The sequence below is a fragment of the Musa acuminata genome, chromosome BXJ1-4 (genome assembly GCF_036884655.1).
Source record: "Musa acuminata AAA Group cultivar baxijiao chromosome BXJ1-4, Cavendish_Baxijiao_AAA, whole genome shotgun sequence".
NCBI lineage: Eukaryota > Viridiplantae > Streptophyta > Magnoliopsida > Zingiberales > Musaceae > Musa > Musa acuminata.
This window is the reverse complement of record NC_088330.1, coordinates 34,449,642-34,477,528: the sequence shown is the minus strand read 5'-3', so window position 1 is coordinate 34,477,528 and position 27,887 is coordinate 34,449,642. Positions and strand designations below refer to the sequence as shown.

Genomic DNA, 27,887 nt, shown 5'->3' with positions numbered 1-27,887 from the left:
AGAAGACTTCAACGTCAAATTATTATTATTATTATTATTACTATTATTATATTCCTACAATACGTTCTTTCTTCACGAATTGCGCTACAAAGCGCGCTCATGCTACTGCGATATGAGCCGTTCCTTCCTCTTCCCGTCACCTCTGCAGCCCTCCGGCCCCTGCCCCCGACCCACCCCGGACCCTGCCCCCCTTAACACGCGATCCTCCTCCCCTCACCCTTTTATCCCTCTTTCTCTCCCCTCCATGTTCTCGCAGCCCAAACCCCAGCGCCGGGTCGTTCGATTGAGGCGGAGGTGGCGGCAGTAGGTCGTCGAGATGGGGGAAGACTGCGCCGCCACGCAGCTCATCGACGTGAACCGCGCCTTCAATGTCGACGGTCTCGACCGGTTCCTCAAGGCCGTGAAACTCGCCAACTATGGCCTCTCCTACGCCGTCGTCTCCATCATAGGCCCTCAGAGCAGCGGTGAGTCCGGCCGCCTCCCCCGTTCCCGTTTCGTTTCGAGATGCACCGAGTTCTTGTGATTCTTTTTCTGATGGTGGATTCTTGAGGGTGTGGTCAAGCAAGGGTTTTAAAACTCGTTTCTTGGTTTTGACCTTTGCCGGTCAAATTCAACTCTCTACACTTTTTGGGATTTTTAATGGTGGATTCCTGAGGGCATAGCCTTTTTTTGCGTTGTTTTCGGGTTTGGGAGTCCGTCATAACCACGCCAATTTCGGTTTCTTTTTTTCTAATGGTGGAACCTTTTGGGTGTCGTCAAGAAAGAGTTTCTTGGTTTCACCATTGCCGCACTGTAGCAAAGATTCCCCCCTCTGTGTTGAGCCTTGTTGGCGTGTCATCTCTTGGGTTTCTTGGTTTCACCATTGCCGCCCTCTTGCAAAGAATCGTCCTTTGTTGGCGTGTCATCTCTTGGGTTTCTTGAAGAAGAAAGGGTTTCATGGTTTTGTTTGTAACCGCTCTCTCGCTAATAATCGTCAACCGCTACTAATTATCCTTTTTCGTAGAGTGCTTTGAGATGCATTACGGATTTGGATACGGAAGCGGGAGCGGTGCATCATAATGGTGGATTCTTGGCGTGTTGTCAAGAAAGGGTTTCTTGGATTTGAATTTGCTTTGTCAATTTCACCAACGATAATTTTTTGTTATTATGTCCATAGCCTAGCAAGGCTGCCTTGAGACACTAACCATCAAAGACTAAGTCATCACATTCTTTCACCGTTCGAAATCTACAAGTGCTAAATCTGACATTGCTTTGTTAATGAAGTAATATCGTCTTGGTTTCATTCTAGCGCAAAACGTTGTGTATTGTATGAGATTCTGTTGGCACGAATCTTGAATGCTTAGTGGTTCTAGTAGGAAGAGGGTACAAACCAAGTGGTACGTCATGGCATAGAGTCTCCCTCTGTTGCATTTTCCAACCGATACACGCCTATTAGAGATGAGATGGGAAGATTGCAATTACTTGATTATTTTAACATCACAAGTTGTGGATAAGTGATGAGTTGTTGCTTTCCTGTATTATTCAATCTCTGAGTTTTTTTCTTATGGAGATTTTGGAGCTAGTTAAATGCTTCTATTTTACATGGTTCAGGGAAAAGCACCCTTTTGAATCATCTCTTTGGCACCAACTTCAGGGAGATGGATGCCTTTAAAGGAAGGTATAACTACTACTTTGTTCTGCCTTGTTTAGAGTATGTTGATAGATTGTTTTCTTTTTCTGCAGGAGTCAAACTACTAAAGGCATTTGGATAGCGAAAGGTGTTGGCATTGAGCCTTGCACGATTATCTTGGACTTGGAGGGAACAGATGCGAGAGAAAGAGGAGAGGTGACTATAATAACTCCAGAAAATTTCTTCCTTCTGTCACTTACCATCATATATAAAGTTTGCAAACAACTCCTGGGATATAAGGTGGCAGAAAGTTCAACCAGAAAAAAAGATTACTTTCTTGGGAGGAAATTTTGTAACTAGATTGGCTGCTGAGCATTTTCTATAGTTGAAATTTTGGAAACTCCTAGTCTAGAGTTCCAGTAGCATGCCAGATTTGCAACGTTTATTCCTTGCACCTGAATGTGTCTGAACTAGGCCCTGAAGTCACTTCTACTCTCTTCCCTCTACAAGTCTAGAGGAATTCATTCACTCTCTCCTACTTTCACTTTTTGTTTACAGAAGTTCAATCCAGGAAAAGTGTAGCCTAGCCTAAGGAAGCCTATTCTCTAACATCCCGTTCAGTCCCACAACGGAAGTGCGCAAGATTAAGATTGACTTATAAGGGTTTGACGAATGTATTACTATCAACCTTAACTTAAGTATTTTGGTTAATGGTTTGGACCAAATGAAGTTGATAGGTCAATTAACTTATTAGGCCTGAGTTGTTACATTTGGGATCAAAACCAACTTATTGGTCCAGTACCAGTATAGTGGGGCATATGGTGTGTTGGAATGTGCCCATACCTATTGGTACAAATCATGATGTGGCAATAGTGACCAAACTGGGAGGAGTTATCTTCTCCTCAGCTTTTTCTTCATCGCGTTCTTTGCCGAAGGCCGGAGGCATCTACGGCCTTCGACGCCCTCATCGAACGCCGCATATGAGGAGAAGATCGATCTTCTCCTCGTCGCGTCATCGAGGTAAAGTACACCTCTTTTCTCTTTATATATATATATATATATATATATATATATATATATATATATATATATATATATATATATATATATATATATATATATTTATATGTATGCCTGTACCGAACCGTACCGAGCAAAGCTCGAAACACTAGTACGATACGAAATTACGAACCTTGATTCTATCCTCATTGTTGTAGTTGTTTGCAAAGTTTTAAATTTCGAATGATATCACCCGTACTGGGTGGTATGTACTGGTTCGCTAGTAGACAGGTATGCGAACCGCCCGCTATCGGGCGAAACAGTTGATATAGCCTCGTATCGAACGATACAGGGCTGTATCGGGCGATATCAGCCTGGTGCGATGAGGGAAGAAGAAGCGCCTAGAGAGAAGGAAGAAGAAAGAGAGAGTGTTCGAAGAAGAGGGAGAATTGGGAGAACCTCGACGTGCCCCAATCTGGCGTCGCCCTCCCTCGACGATCCTGATCCAGGAGGTAACGACCAGGCGGCGGCTAGAGCAGCGGAAGAGGCGGTCTCCTTCGTCACCTCGTCTGCAATTTTGCAGCATCTTCTTCGCCGCGTTCTTCGCCAAAGGTCGGAGATGTTTGCGGCCTTCACCATCTTCACCGCCTTCTTTGCCGAACGCCGCATATAAGGAGATGAAGGAGACTGCGTTCTTTTCTTTGTCTGAGGCGACGAGGAGAAGAGGAGGCGACGTCGCCGAGGTAGCATATGCCTCCTTTTTAGATTTTTCTATTTTATATATATATATATATATATATATATATATATATATATATACCATTCGGTATGCCCTGGCGTACCGCTCGGTACTCCCATATCGTATTATCGTAACGTACCGAGCAAAACTCGATATACCGGTACAGTACGAAATTTCAATATTTGATTATTTGTGCTACAGTTGGATGCATATATAATTTAACTTTATTTTGTTTGCATATATTTCAAATATTCCATTTGGTCACTAATGACCATTAATACCAGCATTGTTATTTGTATAAAATTTGACTTTATTTGTCATGCATAATGTTTATGGCATTATTAATACTTTTGCTTCTGTACTGTCTCATGCCTATAATACCTTATCAATTTCAGGATGATACTGCCTTTGAGAAACAAAGTGCCCTATTTGCTTTGGCTATTTCTGATATTGTACTCATCAATATGTGAGTAGGTGTCAACCTTTTTCGTATGTGATGTATATTTTCTTTATTCCATACTCTTTTCAAGGTCTACTGCATTGAGCTGAGAGTTGTTTATTTAGCTAGTGTTTCCCATTACTCATTGATGATATGTGCATTTAAATCATACAGGTGGTGCCATGATATTGGTCGGGAGCATGCTGCTAATAGGCCTCTTTTAAAGATGGTGTTTCAGGTGGTTACATACCTTCCCGTGAAAATCACATCTCTCCTCTTATTTTTGATGACATGATATATATATATATATATATATATATATATATATATATTTTTTTTCAAGTAGTCTTCATCAAGGATTTTAATTTCGAATGATACCGCCTGTACTGGGCGGTACGTTCTGGTCCACCAGTAGACTGGTACACGGATCGCCCACTACCAGGCGGTACCGTCAATTGGGGCTATTTCCGCGCCGTTACCGCCCAAAATCAGTCGGTAACGATCGATTTTGATTGTTGTCGCCCGCTACCGGGTGGTATTAGCCGAGGGAGAAGGAAGAAGAGGGAGAAGAAAAGGGAGAACCTGGAGATTCGATGTCGCTCTTTCTCGATGATCCTGATCCATCGCCGCCCTCCCTCACCGGTCGTCGTAGATGAGATGTCGCCTCCTCATCTAAGGCGACGAGGCCTTGCCGTCGTCGTTGAGTTCTCCTCATCCGCGTGGGGAGAAGAAAACGAGGTTCTTCTCCCCACGTGGGGAGAAGAAACGAGGCGATGTCGCCCTTTTTTTATTTTTTAACATTATTATATATATATATATATATATATATATATATATATATATATATATATATATATATATATATATATATACACTGAGCGGTATGTTCGTACCGTACCGAGCTGAACTCGATACGTCGGTATGGTACGAAATTGCGAACCTTAGTCTTCATTGCTTTCGGTGAAAATGACATCTCTCCCTTCTTATTAATTATGATAAATTTGTGTACCTTTTCAGGCTATGATGCGGTTATTCAGTCCTCGCAAGACAACCTTGTTGTTTGTTATCCGTGACAAAACGAAGGTTGGCATTCTTGGACAGTCACTTGCGTGTTTTCATTGCTTTCAACTTGCTACCGTCACATATGATTCAGAAAATAATTTCTTGCATTTTCTTTTTCGTAGACTCCATTGGAACATTTAGAACAAGTACTAAGGGAAGACATCCAGAAGGTATGATTCTGTGCTTAAGACTCAATTGGTTGTATAATTTTGTTATATGCATTTATTTATTTTTAATTGACAATGTTTTGGTGGTTATTATTCTTTTTAGATTTGGGATACTGTTTATAGGCCTCAGGCACACAAGGAAACACTACTGAGTGAATTTTTCAATGTGAGTGCATTGATATGCCATGTAAAACTTTGACCTATTTATTTTGATACATAACTGTCTGTGATGAAGGTGGAGGTTACAGCATTGGCCAGTTATGAAGAGAAGGAAGAACTATTTAAAGAACAGGTATACAGCGAGTACTACATCAAAAATATTTATTATCTGTATGACATTAGTTAGTGTTTGCAATTTACTTTGCTGTGTCAAATTATCTATTGCTGGTCTGATAGCTTTTCTCTATTGTTGTCTCATGCAGGTTGCACAACTAAGGCAGCGCTTTTTCCATTCTATTGCCCCAGGGGGTCTTGCAGGTGATAGACGAGGTGTTGTTCCTGCTTCAGGATTTTCCATTAGCGTACAGCAGATTTGGAAAGTTATACGAGAAAATAAGGACCTTGACCTTCCTGCTCATAAGGTGTCTACCATTGTTGTGACATGCTAAGTAGTCAGAAAAGTTCTTTTTTCTACTTCTGCCCACTTATTCTCTTTGATGTACTTGTTAGATAATGGTTGCAACAGTTAGGTGCGAAGAGATTGCAAATGAAAAACTCAGATGTTTGACTTCGGATAAGGTTGTTACTTGTTGTGAGTGGTTCTTTATTGTTTTGAAAAAGCTGCTCAATATTTAGATGACATTTTAAATGTAATGTTAGGGTTGGTTGGCGTTGGAGGCATCCGTTCAAGCTGGCTCAGTATCAGGCTTTGGGAGGAAGCTTGATTCCATCCTTGATGCATACCTATCTGAGTTAGTCTCTTGCAAAGTCGACTATATCTATGTTCCTTTATAATTAGTTTATTTTTAGAGACTAGCAAATTTGTGCCTTTTCCTCTTAACAAGAAATAGACTACTATTTCAGGAAGCATCCAAGTAAGTGAAAATGCATTGCTCATCATTAGATAGGATAAATCTGTTCTATGGCTGAAATTTGGCAAGCTATTTGTGTCATTTCTAATATAAAGGATACTATTCCAATCTGATTGACTTATGATTTTGCTGATCATACAACTTCCGTTTGTGTGACTGAGGTGATTTTTTGTTCATTTATTTGGGTTTATAGTTTCTCTGTCGATGACTTATTCCAAAAACTCCCATGTTTTCATTATTCTTTTTGGTATAATGGTCCTCTGTCAATGACTTTGTCTTGGATACTTCATTAATTTGAGACTCAACTTTTGCAGTTTGGTTATTTTGATTGGTAGAGTATTGTAGCTTTACTCTTTTCATTATGTCATAGTATTAAAATGTTACTATCTTCCCAGTTCACATCAACCACATCAATTCTGTAGTTTTGTTTATTTGGTTCTAATCTTTACTCATAACTTATCTACTTGTATTTTTGTAGATATGACATGGAAACTTTCTACTTTGATGATGGTGTTAGAACCGCAAAACGACAACAATTAGAGTCCAAAGCACTGCACGTAAGATGATGTCTGATTCAAATTCTTCTAAAACTTCCTTTCTAAATTGTTGTTTGAGTGGATCTTTTTTGGCACAAACAGAGACTAGGCTGTTTCTATTTTGTTATTTTGGTTGCTAGGATAGTGGTGTTAATTATTTATATGTACTGTTAGCAAAATGAGATATGGCCTTGTCAATTTGTGATGATAAGTTGCTGGTGTTGTCAAGTTTCATGTTGTTAGGAAATTGCTCATTTCCTTGCAAATCTTGGAAGCAGAAACTTTGACATAATTGGCTGTTTGGTTTTGAACATTTTGGCTAGATAAATTTGTACAATGAAGAAAAACGGTCTGTTGAGATAAAGCAATTTTATTGCTCAGGCACTTGTATCCCATACTGGGTCCAATTAGAGTGTTATGTATCATGGACATATACTGGCACATGTGGCATAGATATGATGGATCTGCCAGTTTGCAGGATGCTAAAGCCAGTCTTGGGCTGACTTTGTTTCTATAACATGTCATGTGAGTTGACAGGTGAGACATAATCTAGTATGTTCCGGTGCAGATACAGGGAGGGTTGGTGTTGTATATGTTGCAGACATGGGCTGATGCTAATTACCGCAATGCAAAGATGCTGGGAAAAGAAAACAGATACATCGGAGAGGATAAGAAGAGATGAATATTACTTGTTCTGATTCCAGTGGAATATTACTTGATATTATTCTTCAGTCATGCTTTAGTCCAAGGGAGATGCCTGCCATGAGGGATGAACCACTTTTTCAAACCAAAGAGAAAAGAAAAAAAGAAACACTATAATGTGGGTTTTTTAGACAGTCTTACAGTTAAATTTTTTCGTATTGATATTGGTTCAATTTTCCAATCTAAATTTGCTAAAGCATGCAGTAATACAAGAGGAAAAAACTGAATTTTACGTGTTCTTCCAGTGCATCTGGATACTGAAAGTTTCAGTATTGCTCCATGATTGGAATGAAACATGCAGCACAATACTTGTTGGTATACTGACACTGAAAGCCTCTATCTAAGGTAGATACTCATCATGATTGTGTCATGCTGGGCTGGAGCTCTAGTAAAAGATTATGCAAGGTTTGTTCTGGATTTAGAGGATGATTCTAGGAATATGATATAAGCTGATGGCATCATAAACCTTACCAATTTGCCAACTCTTGTTTATTATCAGATTGTTTGGTATGCAATATATTTATGCTGGGAGAAACAACGGTTGTGGTAAATTTATGATTCCATAGTTTCTGTGATGTGTCTTAGAAAGCTTGAATTCTTGGTAGCCTTCTGATTAGTATAGTTTCTACTGTAGGTTTGAGTGTTTCTTTTTTCTTTTTGATTCTGCAATCATTGTGTGGCTCTAATTCATATTACAAGTGATGTAACCTAAGCTTCATATTTTACATTCATAATTTCTATTTTAAATTTAAAAATTTTAAAATTCTGAATTTGCTAAGGTCTCAGATTTGACATTATGAGTGATGCATAGCATTATTATTCTAGATCTTGCACAAATAAAGTTAAGATGGTCTATGCTGGATTGAACAATGGGTAATTGGGATCTGCTTTAACTGATACCTATGAGAACATTTCTTAGTTGTTTAGAAACAATATTTTCATATGTTCTTTTTCTCCCTTTTGTAGCTTGTGCATCCTGCTTTTCAAGCAATGTTAGGACATCTGCGTTCTAAAGCACTTGATAAATTCAAAAATGATCTTGAACGATCGTTGGAGAGCAGGAAAGGATTTGCAATGTCAGTTCGTACTTGTGCCGAAGCCTCCTTGCTTGAGTTTGATACTGAATTTACAGGTGATGCCTTTCGTAAAGTAAATATTTACGAAGAATGTTAATTTAGCACACACAAAACAATAGAAAAGAATGACAAATGGTGGCAAAATTACTATTCATTCTGTAAGCAAATTCATCTTAAACCACTGCACTTGTGTGATGTATTGATGTCCTTGGAGCAGCATAATATCTCTGCACTTTTTCATCTTTGCATGTTTATGGTATGGCAGAATTCCAGTTAAGGTAGTGATCCAAGTCATGCCCCTAGTGACCCATTACTTGTAGCTTTTGTTGATGTTCTTCATCCTTTCCTTTCAAAATCATATGCATGTTCAACATTTTTCTTAATCATATCCATTACTTGTGTTGTTTGCCTGGTTGCACAATCTGGATTGCCATTTGCAAATCTTGATCCTCTTTTGATTGATTTCTGGGCCTTATTGCTAGAACACCATTATAACTGTTAAGAATCAACTGAGAATGGATGGAATCAGCTGATCCTGATTGATGGGCAGCAGAAGTTAGTAAGGAAGCTAAAAGAATTATTTTTTTGTCACTATAATTGCTACTGTCAGATACTGCTGCTTTCTTGATGCCAATGAACACCATGGTTAGCAAGGTTGGTATTGAGATCGCCTAGAGATGGGATGATATGTCTGGGATTGACAGAATTGATTATATCAGTTTAGTGGAATAGAAATAGAATAATAGATAGAAAAAAATCAATTATAATAATACAAATATTAAATCTATATGTATTGATATTAAGAAAAAAATGTAACAGAATTTTTTATCTCCACATTTCATAAATTATTTAATATTCTAGAAAGAGAAATTCAAAATGTGAGATAAAAATTGTATAAGATGTAATATGAAAATAATGTATAGTTATTAATTTTATATTTTTATATTCAATAAAAATAAATGTTAATCATATTGTACAAAGTTATTAACATAATAAATAACTTATATGTATTTGTCATGGAAAAGATTCAATTTGTTCACTTGTAGTCTTCATGATGATAGGCCTTAGATGTAGCTTTGAAGCTTCTCTAATTATCACATCAGTGAAGTACAAGATAATGAAAAACTAATAAGTGCATATCAAGTTTGAGATAACCTAGATGGTTAAGGACAATTTCCTGTCACATCCTTTTCTCTCCTAATATCCTTTTCACCCTGTTTTAGTCACAGTGGGTGATGAACATTGCAACAGTGGTGGCAAATTACTACTACGACAAGAGTTGCAACAGATATCAAACACAATTACACAACGCAATTGTATCTTGGTTATACCAAACTGGTCATATTGGTCTTACCTCATGGTATCACACCAAGGACTGGTATTGGTACCAAACCGTGATTTGAAATGTTGATGTGGACTACATGGATCATACAGAACTATATTAATACAAATACATTAAATATATTTTTTTATTTTTTTCTCAGCATTATATCACATTATATACTATTCTTTCTGGTGTTCTATACATTAAACCATTTTATGGTATGAATAATTATTTGAATCTTTATCTTGAATCAACTATATCAACTATGATTTGTAAATAAACTATCATTATGATTGTAAAACTTCATAATAAAATCATTGTTGTCTCTCTATTGAATCTATGTAAGTTATTATCGTCTTGTCACGGACAAAGCTGTAAACAGAGTGTTCGATGTAATGCTCGTGTATGTTCGTGTCTTTTGGTTTTGTTCATACATTGCACAACATGTAGAGGGCATACAGTAGGCTTGACAACCTCATTTTAGTTGGCTTCTGTAGTTGTTTCTGGCTTGTAAACGTAGGTTATGTGCAGTTGTCAACAAAACTGCCCAGAAATAAGCCATCCAAGCAGTCATTTTGGGGGTTTTCTAGCTCCATAGAGTGGTGCGGAGTGTCAGCTAGCACAACACCTAGGAGCTACTCAGGTGGCACAAGGTTGGATGGGCCTTTAGGCTAGTGTCAACGTTTGGTTTGCTGTTTTGTTCCGTAGCAATGTCATGTGAGCACTTGTGGGGATTTTTGGTTGCTTTGGACCACCTTGGACCCTTTGTCACGTGATCATTCGGAGCTTACAAAGTGTATGCTTATAATTTACATTACATATCAAGTGTTTGCTGAAATGACTGCATGTGGATCTCGAGTTAAACGCTTTCTCTAATCTGTCTCTTCTTTTGTAGGTCTTTAAGAGACCATAAGAGGTTTCGATGAGGCTAACCCTTTGTGGATGGATATGTAAGGGTGTCGTATGACTTAGGCAAAACCAGTTAAGTCCATGACATATGGTATCAGAGCGGGACAAGCATACTAAAAAACACTTGGCATGTAAACGTGGGGGACCTAGCTGCCTGCGTTGAGGGCAATCAGCACGTGTGTCCATTTGGGGGAAACATATGTTGAGATATAGGGAAAAGAGTCGTTCAGAGGAGCGGGCATCCGAGATTGACATTTAGAGGAATGTCAATCCTTCATACGAGAAGCACCACGAAGACAAGCGAGCTGAGAAGAACGTGTAGTGCACAAAGGTTGGAGTTCAAGTTACGGCTCGACATTGGCAACCAAACTTTGACGGTGCTCAAGGCAAGCAAGACGCTTGGCAAAGGATGAGATCGTGCAAGGAGGGATGGGTTGCATGACGATCGAAAGAGTTATGCAAAGCTTGTCGAGGTGAGGGGAATTATTAACTCAAAGAATTCATTACTCATACAAGGGCTTGTATGCTGACGATAGATTGTCCGTGGCCATCCCAAGGCGATCGAAGCTCGACACCATGGAGTATTGAAACTTTCTCTTCAGCATGAGAAGGATATGTTCGTAGGAGGCTGAAGTGTGCAACAAGTTTAGTGTGTTGCTAGGCCTTGAGGGGCGTAGCGGGGGTTGTATTGGTGAACAGTCATAATCTAGCAAGTGCATTCGCGAGGGCAAAACAATGCATAGTTTGTTCAGTAAGGCGGATTAGTCTAAGGGGATGGTGGTATCCGAAACATTTCTAGAGGGAAGGATGCGAAGAGAAAAGTTACTCCAACGAAGCAAATATCCAAGAGGAATAAGTCCCGATTCTCTAAAGGGAGAATCATGTGCAACGGATCACATATATCAAGGAGGGGTGTCTCAAGACAACAACTCTATAAAGCTCAACGGGCCGAGCAAGCGACGAGGAGTTGTCGCATGATCTCGCATGAGGTAATGAGTTGGATACATTACGAGATCAAGTGAGGGAGCAATTTAAGACAACACCAAACGAAGGCACACTTAGAGTCGATGTGGAGTTCGAACTCAACGGAGGGTTGACTTGTCAAATGGTGGTGTGAGGGCCACTATTAACTCAATGCAAATCGAGGAGCAGAACAACTTGGGTGGAACTTGGTGAAGAGCCCAAGCCGCATGAAGGGAGTCGACATAAAAGACGGAACATGGAGCAGAGACACGAAGCTTTCCTTGGACGGAGTTCAAGAACATGAACTCTTGTAGAGGCAAGAGCGGGATTATGTCGTTCCATAGGCCCCTCATTTTGATGGAGCAGACTCAACTTGCATGGTGCCAAAGTCGAAGGGAGCTTCAAGGCAACGAAAAAGAAGATAATCGACATAAGCCCTATAACATGATGTCAGAGGCCATGCATGATCTCGCATGAGGTAATGAGTTAGATACATTACGAGATCAAGTGGGGGAGCGAATTAAGGCAAACACCAAACGAAGGCACATTTAGAGTCGATGTGGAGTTCGAACTCAACGGAGGTTTGACCCGTCAAATGGTGACGTGAGGGCCACTATTAACTCAATGCAAATCGAGGAGTGGAGCAACTTGGGTGGAACTTGGTGAAGTGCCCAAGCCGCATGAAGGGAGTCGACATAAAAGACGGAACATGGAGCAGAGACACGAAGCTTTCCTTGGATGGAGGTCAAGGACATGAACTCTTGTAGAGGCAAGAGCGGGATTATGTCGTTCCATGGATCCCTTATTTTGATGGAGCAGACTCAACTTGCATGGTGCCAAAGTCGAAGAGAGCTTCGAGGCAGCGAAGAAGAAGATAATCGACATGAGCCCTATAACATGATGTTAGAGGTCATGTATGAGAGTTGCAGTTTGTCTTTCCATTGACCAAGGGGAACTGTTTGGAGATCACAAAGGTGTTAAAGCAGGTGGTCGAAAGGGGCGAGGAAGCGACAACGAGTTCAAAGAGACTTAGCTACCTAAAACCAAAAGTTGGTTAGAATGGAGGTAGACTCGGAGGAGTGCCACAGTGCCTCAGAGGCGGATCTATTGATCGTGAAGAAAGGGATGCCGATGCGAGGCGATGGATAGTAGGGCCATGAGCATGGCAACGTCATAGTACCACAGAAGCGGGACTTTTATGGATTCATCGATCCCTTTCTCTTATGGATGGAGAGCGTTTGGTCATGAAAGGGGCCGAGGAGGTGGAGAATGCAGAGACAAACTCATCAAAATAGGCAAAAGTGGCGGACTTCGAGTCGATGCAGGAGTGCTCGACTAAGGAACGAAGTAGGCAGTATGTGGTGCTATACTTTTTCTACTCAGAGGAGTAGGCGATAGAAATGGTGGTGAAGACGGTACAATCTTAGAGGTGACCAAAACTATTAGAGACTTGCTCCAAGTCGGGGTGAACTTTTGCTCTTTTTGGGCAAAACTTCTTGTATTCCAGAAGTGTGATGGTAATGAGAAGGCGAATCATAGTAGCTAACTCAACGCAATGAGTGTAAATACTTCGGGTGCTTTAGAAGTGTGAGTAACGAGTAGGTAAAGGCTAGTAACTAGCTCGATGCATGGAGTACAACTCTCGAGGAAGCAGGGAAGTCAAGTAACCTTGCCTTCTCAACCCTCAAGAGAATGAGCGAAATCGAGTATTCTAGTTCTCTTATTTATCCAGCAGAGGAGCTCTACACATGTTTAAAGACCCTCTAAAGAAAGTAGAAGACAACAATTGTCAAATTTTCATCAATGATGATCGATTCTATCGAGAGTATATTGCCCGCTTCATTTCCCAACAGAATGCTAATCGAAAGCGGAAGTGATACAAACCTACTTGGAGGTGACAACTAAGTTGAAGAGGAATCGATAGACTAATTTTGGGGAGAAAAGACTTGAAAAACTTCAAAGTCTATAAGGCGATGCTTGTTAAAGCTCCAACAGGTATCCATCCAGTTCAGGCAGCAAGAGACGTTTGAGGGACTAGTGCATAACAAGGAAGGTATTTTCCTTCATATGAAGGATTTGTAGAAACCAACAAGGATTATCACAACTTGATCGACCCCACATTAGACTCAGAGTCATTGGCGAGTTGAAGCAGCATGACGGATCAAAGGTCGACTACTCAACAATAGCGACGGATTGCAGTTGGTAGCTTGCAAAGGCTTCGACGAGGACGTCGAAGGAATAAGTGGGGGAGAATGTTACGGACAAAGCTGTAAACAGGGTGTTCGATGTAATGCTCGTGTATGTCCATGTCTTTCGGTTTTGTTCATGCTTTGCACAACATATATGGGGCTTGTAGTAAGCTTGACAACCCCATTTTGGTTGGCTTTTATAGCCGTTTCAAAATGGTAAATGCAGGTTGTGCAATTGTCGCATAGAGGCAAAATTGCTTAGAAACAAGTCATCCATGCAGTCATTTTGGGGGTTTTCTAGCTCCTTAGAGTGGTGCGAAGTGTCAACCGGCACAACACCCAGGAACTACTCAGGTGGCATAAGGCTGCATGGGCCTTTAGGGTAGTGTCTAGGGCTGGTTCGTTGCTTTGTTCCGCAGCAGTATCGTGTGAGTACTTGTCGAAACTTTTGTTTACAGCGGACCACCTTGGACCCTTTGTCGCGTTACCGTTCAGAGCTTTGCAAAGTCTATGTTTAAAATTTGCGTTGCCTATCAAGTGTTTGCTGAAATGATTGCTTGTGGATCCCATGTTAAACACTTTCTCTGACCCGTCTTCTCTTTTGTTGGTTCTTAAGGGACCATAAGAGATTTCGAGAAGGCTGACTCTTTGCGGATGGACGCACAAGAGTGTCGCACGATTTAGGCAAAATCAGCTAAGTCCGTGATAGTCTCCAACTCACTTTAAATGTATTCATAATTTATTAAAAGTACTTCAATAGTAAAAGTTGTCCAACATAATTACCCTAGTTTAGTGTATAACTCCTAAATTTTGAATCTTGCCCAATCAACATATGATGATTGTATGTAGTGATGAAAAGTATTAGTTTGTCATTGACCTCCCATCTCTGTATATCTTTCCTGGCCATATGGACACCTTGATGTTGTCTGTCATCTAATGTTGATCTTTCCTCTCTTCCAGATGTGGCAATCCAGCATGCTGATTGGAATGCTTCCAAAATAAGGGAGAAGCTCTGTCATGACATTGAAGCTCATGCAGCTTCTGTTCGTGGTGTTAAATTATCTGAACTTAAAGCTTCTTACGAGGTTTAATGAGTTATTTGAGTTATCTTGTTCATTCAATATATTTTCTATATTCATTTTTCTTCTTTGGGAAAATTTTTAAGATATAGGCTAATTGAGTATGTCATCCTTACAGAAGAAAATCACTGAAGCCCTTGTTCAACCTGTGGAATCACTGTTTGATTCTGCTGCTCAAGACATTTGGGCATCTATACGAGAACTTTACAGGCATGAGACTGAGAATGCTATATCAGGGTATTCATCTTCGCTTGCTGGTTTTGAACTGGACCAGTCTACCTTTGATAAGATGATGGCAGATCTAAAGAATTATGCAAGAGGTGTAGTGGTAAGAAAAATAAGAGAGGAAGCAGGCAAGGTTCTGATTCATATGAAGGATAGGTATCCTTCCGTTCTGCAGTTTCTTCTTCAGTGCCCAATATTTCTCCTAAATTTATGGTTCCAATGCTTCCAGGTTTTCAACAGTATTTAGCCATGACAAGGATTCCATGCCTAGGGTCTGGACTGGGAAGGAGGATGTTAGGAAGATCACAGAGGAGGCACGTGCTGTGGTACTGATAATTTTATTTGTTTTCTATATAATATTTGCCAAATTTTTGTGCTTGTGTTTGTTTGGTAATCCTTATGGTTATCCATTTTCTTACAAGCATAAATTCTTTAGAAATATCCTATGTGCAGGCTCTGAAACTTTTAGCTGCAATGGCAGCCATCCGGCTGGATGACCAGCCAGATAAGATCGAGAATATTCTTAGTTCTTCTCTTATGGATGGTCCTGTTATAAAAAATAGAACCATAGAGGCTTCTAGAGATCCTCTTGCCTCAAGCACATGGGAGGGGGTATGTTATGTGATCAATTAATGATTTTCAACGCAACTTAAAATTGTAAAAGTAATAAAGCACTGACAAATGCAAAATTAACCAGGTGCCTCCAGAAAATACGGTGATTACACCAGTGCAGTGTAAATCAATTTGGAAGCAATTCAAAGTTGAAACAGAGTATACTGTCAGCCAAGCAATTTCTTCACAGGTAATTGTTGTTTTCATTAGCATCATCTATCTCAATGAAAAACAAAATTAACTGCCTTCATAATTTTCTTTCCTTTATTCGGTCTTTGTTTGATTATATAGGTAGTTTTATGTTCTGTTGAGTTTATTTGCTGCATAATGGGTCATCTAGGGAAAATATTGGATCATCTATGACGTTGGTACTAGATCTTTGACATGTTTATTGTTTTACTTAATAGAACCAAGTATGTTTTCTTCAAGAAGTATGACATTGAAGAACTTGAGCTGAATGCAATGGATGCTGACATTTTAATTTATGGTATGAACATAGATTGGAAGTTTAATGAAACCATTCATGTTTCTTACGAGGTATATGATGTGGGAAAATGCTTTTTGCAAAATGCTTATGTTTTAAAAGAAGTCTTTGCTTGTTACTTTCTTTAAGAAGTCAATTCAAATGTAGTAACTTATATGCCCAAAACTGTTTCCTAGCTGATCTTGTGTATAAAATTGTAGTAGTAAAGTAAAGAATCTAATAATTAGTTAACTATAACTGAGGTGAAATGGCTTGTTTGATGTTCCTTTTTTTTTTAAATGAAGACTTGGCATATCTGTTCCGTTGCAAAAAGTCTTTATTCATTCCCTATTCAACTTCTATTATATGTCTGAATGCAAAGCTTACGTATTTGTTCCCTATTCAAAAGTGTCTGAGTTTTACTCGAAATATTTTCAACTATCAAATATAGTCACTTTAAAGGAAGCAAAATAATTTCATATAAGGGATGAAAAACAAATTCAATGATTCTAGAGGATGTCACATTCCTTTTCAACGCGCTCCTAGTTGAGTTAGGAAAGGAAAGGGCTAACCAAGCTATCTCACTAAGTCATAATAAAGAATCATATCTCCATAGTTCTAAATGTCTCTTTCAGTGGGTTTTTGGAAGTAACAAGATCAACCAAAAAGGAAAGTTTCTCTCAGGTTCATGGTTTCAACCTAACAGCATGTCTAAAGCATAGATCACTAATGCAATGCATTTTTGTAATTGTTGTGACCATCTTATTCAGGTAGTAATGTATGTATTTTTTTATTTATGAACATTTTATGAAGTCAGCTGGTGAAATAGTTAAAATCTCATATGTTATTTTTTTCTCTCCATCTCAGGAAGCTTTCAAACACAATAACAGTTGGTTGCCTCCTTCATGGGCAATTGTTACAATTGCGATCCTAGGTTTCAATGAATTTATGATGCTTCTTCGGTAATTATTACTATTATAACTTTGTTGCATAATTTGAGTTAACTAAATCTCGATTGCTTCTTTGTTTGTCTAAATTTTGTCCCTCGAGTGATACAAATTTTCCCTTGCTGATGAACAGGAATCCTTTGTATCTTGCCATACTATTTATACTTTTCATTCTGTCGCGAGTAGTATGGTATGAACTCAATATTGCTGGAGAATTTCAAAATGGCACGGTAAGAGGATTCAGATCTTGTTGTGAGTTCTTTCCTGTATCTTGTTGACTGTGACAACAATTTGTCATTCATGCTATTGACAGTATTCTATATTCCTTTTTAAAATAATTATTTTCTTGTTAGCACATTGTTCTTTAGATCATGGTCCGGAAAAATGTTCCATCGACAGTGAAACTGTAGTTGGATTTAGACAAGTTTTGGACCAACTTATTCAGCAAGAGTGAAAGATCATCTGTTCATGAAGAGCTCACAATGGCATCAAAGTATTTTGTAGCATTTCTAGGTTTATGTGGCTCATTTGTTCATAGAACGAATCGTTCAAAACAAATAATTTTCTTGCTTCTCTTATGAGGTTGCCTGAATCTATACTCCACCTACAATTAAATGCCATCTCACACACACTTTATATTTTCAGCTTTCTGGACTTCTTGCAATATCAACAAGATTTTTACCATCAGTTATGAACATTCTAAAAAGAGTTGCTGGTGAAGGTAACAGACATCATCAAGCTGCACAATCTTCGCAACAATCCCTGCCCTCCACTGCACAGACTCCTAGGAATCTGGAACCGGAAATGTGATCGTGCATCTGATAATATCGTTGCAAAGAAATTGTAAAGTAATCAAATGTATATGTACAGATGTGTATTTATATATAAATTAAAGGTTGTTTAATTAAGAATAAGAATTGGGATAGAATTTGTACCAACAGTTTGTGAATGCACAACTGTAAATGTGTGTATGCCTTCTTCCAAATCTGAGTTCTTCCCAGAAGCTGGTAGTCTCGATCAAGAGTCTTATGTTTTGATTTGTGCGTGAGAAAGGATGCAAGTTGTCAAGACTTTGCTATACAATGTTGCTTCGGCTAAATAAATCGTTGTCACTATACAATATCCAGCTTGCCTGATGCCTCTTCTGCATCATTTTTGGTGCACCTCCCCGGCTGCTGTGACAGGCCGACACTTTAACCAAGCAAAGATGATCCATGTGGGATTCGGGTTTGATGATATATCGATTCGATATCACTTCTTAGAGGCGGCAAAGATATATTTGTCAAAATAAATGTGCTTAAACTATCTTCAACGGTATATTTGTCGTTTTGGCCTTTTGTTTTGGTGTTTAAAATCTTGTCTGTAGCTGCTGAAACTTTTGTTTTTTTGGAGGATTTTGGATAAATCAAGAACAGATATATTTATATTGTTCTTGTGGCAATAACAAAAAAAAAAAAAAAAATCAAGGCTTCATCTTGATCACACACTGACATTCAGGCTTCTACTTGCTAAGAACATGATTTAAGGTGAGTGCAACAATTCTCTCAACCACATTCACATAAAAACTGTGTAGCCTCAGCAGTATTAATTAAATAAAATACAACCTTTTACATGTTTATCAAAGCTCTCGAGTCTCTGATCTTGCCATTCATTTTGCCTATGTATACATTTGAAGTTTGCAACTCCATTTGAGAGGTTCAAGCAAAAGTTATCAGACCATGCTGACAATTTTATTGAAGGAAAATGGCCTCATCAGCCTTATCAAAAAGAAAATTGCTGATCAAGCTTTTCGGGAAATGCTGGGAGGTCGAAGTAGTTCCGAGGAGTCTGATATCTACAAAGTCGAAATAATACATCAAAGTGAGAAATGATATAACACTCTAGAGACTGCTTCTACACAATTGTAACCACCGAGTATGGCAGTGTCATTGATGCAGACATTATTTTGTTATATATGAAAAAGAATGAAAACAACCGGCAAGAACGGAAAAGTTAAAAGCAGGAGAAGACTTGTCTATATTCTAAATGTACAGATTTTCTTAATCAACACGACAACATGATCAACAAAATTGTTATTGCCCTTGAAACTGTGTTGTCCATGTTGTGGCTGTTGTATGGCAGTGCAGAATAGTATTATTTTCCATAGAACAGTAGATGAGAAAAGAATAGCATATCCTAAAGTTATATAAACTCATTTTGTTTAAGATGATTACCAGATATCAGTGGTCACCCTTGGTTTTAGGTTTCATACAGCCACAAAAGGGATTTCTCTTTATCTGTCCGTGATTGTCTCTCCACCCGTAAAGGTAGTCCCTTAAAGCTACTCTATTTCTTCTCGTACTCCTATCCTGCCTATTCTGAAGCTCTTCTTCAAGTTTCATCAAGACATACTGAATCTTCTGCAATCTGAGCTCCAACGTCGCAACCTTCTCTGATCCCTGCTTTGCCTGTTGTGAGATTTGCCTTCTCTCCATGCTGCCTCCATCTTCGGGCTTAATAGTTCTACCGTCGAAGGAAGTGCAATCTTCGGCCAACCTTTTCAATCTACTATTGTTACCTATCAGCTCCAACATGGCTTCTTCTGTCTCCTTTAATTGTTCTTTGATGGAATCATACCCATAACTCGCAGGAAGCTTTTCCCTTTGAGAGCTTATGCTCTTTTTCAGCTCTCCTATGCTTGTTCTAAGGTCAGAGAGTCTCTGAGCATCAGAATCAAGACTTCTGAGGATCCTCTTGTTCCATTCTTGTGATTCCATAGGTCTTTTGTGTAAATCTGACTTATCAATGCTCAACTCACTGGCAAGCATTTTCGGCGGATGGTGATATATTGTTTCTTCCTCCAGAGACTCCATGTTGTTTTCTGTGGAAATTGGTGATGTTTTGCGTGTCTGATTGCTTCTGTGTTTTTCAGCCCTCACCCATGATTGCTCATCTAATTCTGCATTTTCAATACTCAGTCTGTACAAGTCAAATTCCCTCGAAGGCAAAGAGCTTGAGGCCTGATCGAGTTGAATGTCTTTGATCATTTCTCCATACTTCCCTTTGGAATACTCAGCATCATCTTTACTATCATAGACATCAAGTTGTTTAGTGTCACCACCAACTGATTTGGACTTTAACATTTCAACTTCTTGCATTGCTGCCTCCAATGTGGCACTGGAATCAAGTCTTTCCTGCTCCAAGTGTATGACGGCATCCATGATCACCTTTTGAAGAGCTTTGAATTTATCGATCGACTTCTCCAGCAGCAAAATTCCTGCTGCTTTTGTTCCTATATGACTTTCACCAGGTTGGTTGCTATTGTGATGCTGGTGAGACATCAAGGATATATCCTGAAAAATGATATGTATATTATGTTAAAACTTGCAAAATTACAGGTCTAGTTAGCTTGTATGGAACTAAGATCAAAATATTCATCTCGCCAAGGACAGATAAAAAATTTATGCAAAATTGACTGGTGTAGGTTATGGATTAAGATTCTCTTTCATGCAACCTAAAGTTCCAGCATGTATATTACATGGTCCGTCACTCCTGCAGTTGATATTGAGACGTTAACTATAACAATTTTGTCCTTAAAATTGCTTCGTTTATTAAAAATACAATTTGATAATGTTAAGATAAGTTAACTAACATTTTCATTTGCAGATGCATCAGATTTGACCAAGAAATGTTTACCTCTTCCGCATGATTGTTCAACGGTTTAAGCATTGAAATTGACATGATTTGCTCTTCCATAGAGACAACACCATCCCACAAAGATTTTAGCATGAGCAGGTAAACGTCTAAGTCAGCCTTCAGTCCTCTATTTTCTCCCTCCAGGAAATGAAGCTTATTCTTGAGTTCTTCCACATGTTCCTTGCATAAATATAGTTCAGCAACTAGCACCTCCTTTTGCACTAAAGTACTAATCTCGCCTTCTACTATCAGATCTTGAAACTTCTCATCCTGAAATGCTGCATTGACTAATAAAATCTGGAAGTCGGTCAACATTGCTGCTATTTCCTCTTCACACTGCATAATCTCACTTGTTTCTTTCTGAAGTTCTAAGATCAGAAGTTTCTCCCTGCATACAAGATCTTCAACTCTTTTATGCATTTCATCAATGTCCCTCTTCATCATTGTATTTTCTTCATGAAGACCTCTAATCTCCTCATTCCTATCAGTAACAATTTCTGACAAAGTCAAAACTTTCTTCTCCATCTCTTCTTTCACGAACTTAGTCTCAACATTATCAAGCCGAAGAGTCTCAAGGACTTCATTTAATAACATGTTATTCTCTTGGGTGGATTTGACATTTTGATTTGCTTCTGATAGCTGTGTTTCCCTCTCCATCAATTTGAACTTTACAGCTTCTGCTTGAAGATCTAGTTCGTCAAACAAGCTAGTCACAATGTTCAAATCAAACTCTAAAATCAATAGACGATTTCTCAGTTCTTCTTCCAGATATGTAACAGTGTCAGAAAAGTGCATCTTTTCCCCTTCAAGCACACTGACTTTCTCAATTAGCCTGCCAATCTCACTGGCAAGATTATTTTTAATCACATCAAGAGATTGCAGATCATAACAGAGAGATTTCAAATCCGTGAGTCTCTCATCATTAAGACTCTTGAAGAACAAATGAAGATGATCAAGTCTCATTGCTTCTACAAGAATTTCAACATGCTCCTCTTCCAAAATATTGTACTGCTCCCTTAAGTTGCAGATTTCTTGTGATAGACTCTTCTTCTCTTCAATTTGATTGGTAATCTCACACTGTACTGTCTGGAGAGCTCCTTGCAGATCACTTGAGTGTGTGTGGAGGACCTTAATTTCCATTTTCAGGACTTTTTCCCTTTGGTTGCTTGCTTCCAGTTCTTCCATCAACCGTTCATTGCTTCCTAGAAGTTCATTGTTTTCGTGTCCCAAGGCAAATAGTTCCTCATTTTTAATTTCAAGCTCCCTTTCAAGAGAATTATTCTGCAATCTCAGGTTGACCACATCAATTCCTAAATGCCTCAAAAGAGTGATAAAAACTAATATCTCAAGATGCAATTGTTGATTGTCATCCTTTGCTTCCGAGATAGAATTCAGTAGTTTTTTAATTTCACCGAGGATTATATCTAAGAGAATTTCATCCTGGATTTTCTCCAGAGACATAAACTCATTGTCTTCATTAAGTGCTCTCCATAGAAGACGAATCCCATCGCTTAATTTCTCATTATGCCTTGTTAAGGACATTATGTTTCTCATTTGGATAAGTTTTTCCTGCTCAAGTTTTGAAACTAGTGTTTCTGCACTTCTACATGCCTCTAAACTCTTCCGACCATCAAGGAAAAGAACTGAATTCATTTCTTTCAAATCAGAGAGACTCCTTTGCAGGATGAAATTTTCTACCAAAGATGTAATGAGATTATGCTGTTCAGTTTGAAGCTCCTTATCTTTATGTTGGTTTTCCTCTTGCAGGAGAGAAATTTGGTTCTCTGAAGTGCCTTTCAGATTCTTGTATGTTTGGGCAAGAGTTTCGTGCTGCTGCGTTTCTAATTTCAGGATATCTTCAAGGTCCTTGACCTGATTGATCATCAGATCCCTTTCTCTTGATAAGTTCAAGTGATTGTCCATAACTTCTGCATACCTGCTCTCAAAATTTTCCAGATTCATGGTAATGGCTTCCACCTGATAAGAACACATCAAAATCAGGATTGTTCGGTAGAAGAAAAGATTGATCAATAGTTAGTAGATAAAGGTAGGGAAGTAATTATACTTCCAATAAAGATTAGAATAAACAAATTACAGACTAGACAAATTACTAATCAGAGCAATGCAAATTGTGTGCTTGTTCATCTGTGTTTGTTGTGTATGACAAAAACACATGCAGTTCAAACACGCCATGTGAGATATTTTACCTGAGATTCAAGAGCATGCTTTTCAGCAAGAAGACCCGAGTTCTGATCATTGAGATAGTGGCAGGATTCTTCAAAGTCCTTTAATTTTGATCTCAAACTCTCAACTTCCATGGTTGCATCAGATAAAGAGTTCTCCAACACAGTATTTTTAGCTGAGAGCTTCTCCACATCTTCCGAAAGAATCTTTACTTCTGAGGCAAGTGAATCCCTCTCACCCATACAATTGGAAATTTCACTTTTTAGAGATTCATGTGTATTTTCTAGTGCTGAAAACTTTTCTCTTAAAACTTCTATCTCAAAGTTTGCATCTGAGAGAATCCTTTCTAAGATGATATTCTTCTCTGAGATTTTGTCCATATCTTTCAGCTTCTCCACAAGAAGCTCATTTTCAGCCTCATGCTTCTTACAAATTTCTTTCAGCTCATTATTTCCATTTTGCAACTCCTTATTGGCTGCCTGAAGGGACTCCACACAATTGCTGACAGCCTGCATTTCCTCCTTGAGATCTTGATACCTTTGTTTTAGATCAGTGTTCTCTTCTTTCACCCGGCAAAGCTCTTGACGAAGAACTTCCTTTTCTCCTAGGAGGAACCCAATTTCATCTTCAAGTTTCCTTTTCTTCTCTTTCAAAAGTATTATTTCGTCTTGGAGACCTTTTGCCATCAGTGTAGACTGAAGATTCTGTTCATTTAAGCCATTATTTTCCCCCTTAAGTCTACATATTTCTTCCTCTAGACCCATATTACAGAGTTCCACATTCCTCGACTTCTCCATCCCTTCTTGAATCTCTAGAGCTAAAACTTTTGCCTCTTCCTGAGATTGGATATACTTCTTTTCGCTTTCGACAATGGCCATTTCAGCTTCCAAGCATCTCTGGTACTTGTCTTGTAACATAATTTGGAGCTTCTCCAACTCTTCTTGCTTCTGATTTATTTCAAGTTCTTGTGTCATTGCTTTCTTTTCTAGTGTGTCTAAATCCAGTTGTAGTGATTGATTAAGCTCTTCAGTATTTTTCAGCTTCCTAACTTCCTTTAGCATGTCATCACTGAGATTTTTCAAGTCAGTTTGTGCATCTGAAAGTAAAAGTTCCAGACTTGATATTCTTTCCACAGATATCTGGTGTTGAAGAAAAGATGTATCTCTCTCAGAGTTCAATTTAGCGAGGGATCCCTTTAAACTTTGAACTTCATTTTCAGCATTATTAGCACGCTTAGATTCTTCCATTATCTGATCTTTCAGAACATGGATCTCAGATGACAACTGGGAAATATCTGGTTGTAGTATTTTTATCACATTGCTTGCATCCCGTTTCACTGTACCCTCTTGGTCATGATTATCTGCTTCATTCTCAAAGTTTTTATACTCATGCTCCATATTGTTTGAACCTTTTCTTACCTTTCCTTCATGTGACTTTCCACGTGCTGCCCCCTCACTAGTTCCAAGAATCTCATTGTATTGCCTGGGACTTGTTTTCCTAGACAATGCATCACTTTCTTCAGCATGCAGCCAATTTCTTTTTTTGACATGAAAATCTGATACTGATCTGGGGGCATCCTTCTTCAAGTCATCAGAGTCAAATAGTCTACGAACTGGCGAAGGCATTTCAGGAGTTTGTGGCTCTACCTCATTGCCAGATAAACCATAGTGTGACTCATCTGACAATGATGGAATTTGATTTGGAAATGCCTCTATCATTGTTTGATGAGCATGGCGGAGCACTCTTGTTGACTGTTCATATCTTTCTGCTAAAGCTCGATATCCTCGATAGAACTCCTCCACCAGTTTCTTAAGCTCGGGGCGCTTCTTATAGTACATCTCTGCTCTCCTTGCAAAGGAATCAGCATCTTCTTCTAAGAGCTTGATCATTGCCTTGACCTTCATGTCCATGTCTGTTAAGTGCAACCTTCTTAGTTAAAATTTTAGAACAATCAACAAGATCAATACAAGTCAAAGTTTAAATGTTCCTTGCAAACACATTTCACACATAAATACCAACGGGAAAAAGCAGTCATAATTAAAGAAAATGTTCATGAGAGAGTGCACCCTTTTTGTTCGATTTTCATAACAGTAACAAGAGCTACGTTGTAGAGGAAAGTTACAGACCTTTAAGATTATCCTGAATCCATTTCGAATTTTTTGGGCTGATATGATTGCCCCACCATGAGTACAGGTGTCCTGGTTCGGTGTGCACAAAGGTAGCCATCGAAAACAGCAGGCAAAACAGAACTTATTCTGGCCTTGAAAAGGAAAAGAATCTTGATCCAAGCTAGAAGAAGAGAGCTAAACAAAACCAAGGAGCCTCAATTCAAACGGACTCCTGGTTTGTATTCTGTATAGCGGTCTACCTAGCAAGTCGTATTGACATGAGCATTAGAATGTTGTTCCAGAAAATAATATATTTGATCTCAATTTGAGAAAGAGTATAAACAGTACCTTATGTACAAATTGGACTATGGAACCAGATTCTAATGTCTTTGCTTGGACAGGAGAACTATTACCTGTTGTACATCAGATACAACCAAAATCATCATACCGAAGCAGGTGAAAACCCCACTGGAGAACATAAGAGCAGGTAACAACAAAATAATTAACACTACTTCAAGAAGAAACCCATCAATAACCTCAGTGTCCTACCCACAAAATTCATTTAATTTTCCTTGATGAAGTATTACATCAACAAGAGTATCACGCTAGCCCTAAATACAGCATCTTTGAACACACATAAAGATGGGTTTTGAGAGCATCAACATATTACGAGGAAATGGATATCACAGAGACGAGAAAAGACGAACACCCTTAAGAAAAGAATAGAACAGGTGCGGATTTACATAGATATGTCAAGAATTCCACAAGGTGGAACAAACAAATCCAAAAAGGTGTTCCTTTTGCGAAATAGGGATTGCAAATCAGATGACACCACAAAGGGGAAAAGTTTTGACGGTCAATCTGAGAAAACCTTACCTATTGAAAGAAGAAGAAAACTAGAAGATCTAATTATCCACCTAAAACTCCGCCGAACACACACCACCACCAAGAAAGGCAAAAGAACCGACTCTCATAATCAAATCAAAACAAACCCTACAGAGTGAAACTTAACGAAGCAAACGTTGGTAAAGACCTTAGTGCGCAAGAACACAAGACTCCACAAGGAAAGAACCCATCACCACAGAAACGACCGGAAGATCACGAGAACGTGAAGAAGATCCAAATTTTATTGGTTCCACCTTTTTCCTTCACAAAAAGGGATACAAACCCACTTTTTAGGCCCAAAAAACAGTTTAAGAAAGGGAAAATACCGAATCAGCGAAGGAAAACGGATTTGACTCCCCAGAAGCAGCTGTGATGAACAATCCCAGCTGCTCTTCTCGCCCACCCTCAACCCATCTTCGCCTCCCACTCCACGCACCATATACCAGCGTTTTCTGCGCTGCCCACAGAGGAAAGGCTGAATCAGAGGGCAAGAAGAGGGGAAAAAGAAACAGGAACCGTGTTGGAAGAAAGAAATAGGTGGTCTTCCCACCTCACTGATTCAGTGGTTTCCTATGCGATTTAGGTTTACCATGGGAGAGCAGAAAGGATCGGGAAAGGTGGGGTTTTTATTCCCCAGGTTACAGAGGGTTGCATTGGGTGCAGGCAATAGGAGGAGGTCATTCACACTTTCCATGCTTGATTCTTGTTCCTCTTTTGAGTGTTTGGCTTTGCTTCTTTGTCTTGGGACAAAGGTCAAATGTCTGCCCTTTTGAATTCCTTTTTTTCCCTCTTTTTAGGGTTTTGACATATCTATTCTTTCAGAAATTGGTAACAAAAATATTTATTGCATTACTTTTTATATTTATATCCCTCCAAATATTAAAATATCCTCCTCAATATATATTCCTTCCATTATTCATCCAAAAAATTCAGGTTAACATTAATTAGTTTGTATTTTTAAATATATTATAATATGTTATCAAAGTATGATGATGCTATTTAAAATTCCATTAAGTTTATATACATATATATATATATATAATATTATCAAAGAATGATATTATTTCAAAGTCTTAACTAATATAATTTCTCCTAGGAGGTCACAATCAAAGGCTTCTTGTTTACTATGCACCTTCCAAATATTTCCTTTTGTTTTGATATAGTCTAAGATGAATATTTTAATAGGCTTTGTATCTAATTTTTCATATTTATGTCCCTAATGAAAAAAGAAACTCAAGATTTTTTTTTTCCCAAAATTTTGTTAGATTTTGTTAATTATGTAAAAATGGAGTCAGAGATGTGAACTTCTTTTATAAAATTTTTTGTTTGAAGACTATATTTTGTGAATATAGAAAATTTTCTCTTGCAAAGAGAAATTGAAAAAAGAATGTTTGATATCACAAGTTTAAGATAATCTATGATATGGGTTGATCTTAGATAAAAATTTCTTCTACTATATCCTATGGATCTAATACATGAATTGTTGTACAAAAATATTTTAATGCCTGAAAACAATTAAATGAAAACTGAAATGAGGTTTGATAGTCAGTTTTTAATGGTGATGTGATATATCACAAATTAAAAGTCAATTTCAAGGAAAAACACTAATCCACAGCAATGGCTTGTCTATTCTCTTTGAGACTCACTGGACTTTTAATGGGATGTCTTCATCAACTTACTTTTGAGTAGATTGGACCACTTGAGTAATTAATGACAAATCAATGTATCCATCTGTGGACTTTTACCTAATTGATAATTCATTCATAGGAAGAACAAGAAGTAATCTAATAGAAAACAATGGTAGATATCTATCTAATTTGCTCAACTGAATGTTAGGGACAAGGTTCTTGATCTTAGAGCTAGACTAAGAAGATAACAAGTGGAATGGAGGTGGAAGAGACTGTACCTAATATGTGATTCACTTTTCAGGAAGAACCATAAAGAAATCTAGAATATAGGATGGA

General features: G+C 38.5%; 2 protein-coding genes across 5 annotated transcripts; one reads left to right on the top strand and one right to left on the bottom strand.

Annotated features, from left to right (window-relative positions):
* Positions 1-179: 179 nt before the first annotated feature.
* LOC103975337 (protein ROOT HAIR DEFECTIVE 3 homolog 2-like) lies at positions 180-18,072 on the top strand. Of its 3 annotated transcripts, XM_009390273.3 has the most exons (22): positions 180-464; positions 1,591-1,657; positions 1,723-1,825; positions 3,743-3,813; positions 3,961-4,024; positions 4,804-4,869; positions 4,971-5,018; positions 5,119-5,181; positions 5,251-5,307; positions 5,438-5,596; positions 5,685-5,753; positions 5,835-5,926; positions 6,525-6,603; positions 8,251-8,416; positions 14,706-14,830; positions 14,943-15,205; positions 15,279-15,375; positions 15,503-15,661; positions 15,747-15,851; positions 16,992-17,086; positions 17,205-17,301; positions 17,717-18,072. In XM_009390273.3, exons 1-22 carry the CDS (start codon positions 317-319, stop codon positions 17,879-17,881), a joined length of 2,358 nt encoding a protein of 785 aa, XP_009388548.3. In that variant the 5' UTR covers positions 180-316; the 3' UTR covers positions 17,882-18,072. The 3 variants fall into 3 exon arrangements, with proteins under 3 accessions (XP_009388548.3, XP_065032007.1, XP_065032008.1); XM_065175936.1 differs by lacking the exon at positions 180-464 and having other exon boundaries at positions 3,743-3,817; XM_065175935.1 differs by lacking the exons at positions 3,743-3,813; positions 3,961-4,024.
* Positions 18,073-18,624: 552 nt separating this feature from the next.
* On the bottom strand, positions 18,625-26,643 carry LOC135657212 (protein NETWORKED 1A-like). 2 transcript variants are annotated; one of them, XM_065175933.1, is made up of 8 exons: positions 26,474-26,643; positions 26,250-26,380; positions 25,387-25,451; positions 25,057-25,298; positions 22,954-24,842; positions 20,747-22,723; positions 19,285-20,403; positions 18,625-18,905 (listed from the first exon to the last, which is right to left on the bottom strand). In XM_065175933.1, the coding sequence occupies exons 4-7, from the start codon at positions 25,154-25,156 to the stop codon at positions 19,291-19,293; spliced, it is 5,079 nt and encodes a 1,692-aa protein (XP_065032005.1). In that variant the 5' UTR covers positions 25,157-25,298; positions 25,387-25,451; positions 26,250-26,380; positions 26,474-26,643; the 3' UTR covers positions 18,625-18,905; positions 19,285-19,290. The 2 variants fall into 2 exon arrangements, with proteins under 2 accessions (XP_065032005.1, XP_065032004.1); XM_065175932.1 differs by having other exon boundaries at positions 26,250-26,375.
* Between the last annotated feature and the right edge of the window lie 1,244 nt (positions 26,644-27,887).

Excerpts from the sequence above, each read along its gene's own strand:
- LOC103975337 (XM_009390273.3), top strand. The coding sequence starts at position 317 with ATGGGGGAAGACTGCGCCGCCACGCAGCTCATCGACGTGAACCGCGCC. Across the intron at positions 4,025-4,803 it reads TTTTAAAGATGGTGTTTCAG|GCTATGATGCGGTTATTCAG; the intron begins GTGGTTACATAC and ends GTACCTTTTCAG. Across the intron at positions 4,870-4,970 it reads TTATCCGTGACAAAACGAAG|ACTCCATTGGAACATTTAGA; the intron begins GTTGGCATTCTT and ends TCTTTTTCGTAG.
- LOC135657212 (XM_065175933.1), bottom strand. The coding sequence starts at position 25,156 with ATGGCTACCTTTGTGCACACCGAACCAGGACACCTGTACTCATGGTGG. Across the intron at positions 22,724-22,953 it reads AGCATGCTCTTGAATCTCAG|GTGGAAGCCATTACCATGAA; the intron begins GTAAAATATCTC and ends TGTTCTTATCAG. Across the intron at positions 20,404-20,746 it reads TGAACAATCATGCGGAAGAG|GATATATCCTTGATGTCTCA; the intron begins GTAAACATTTCT and ends ATCATTTTTCAG.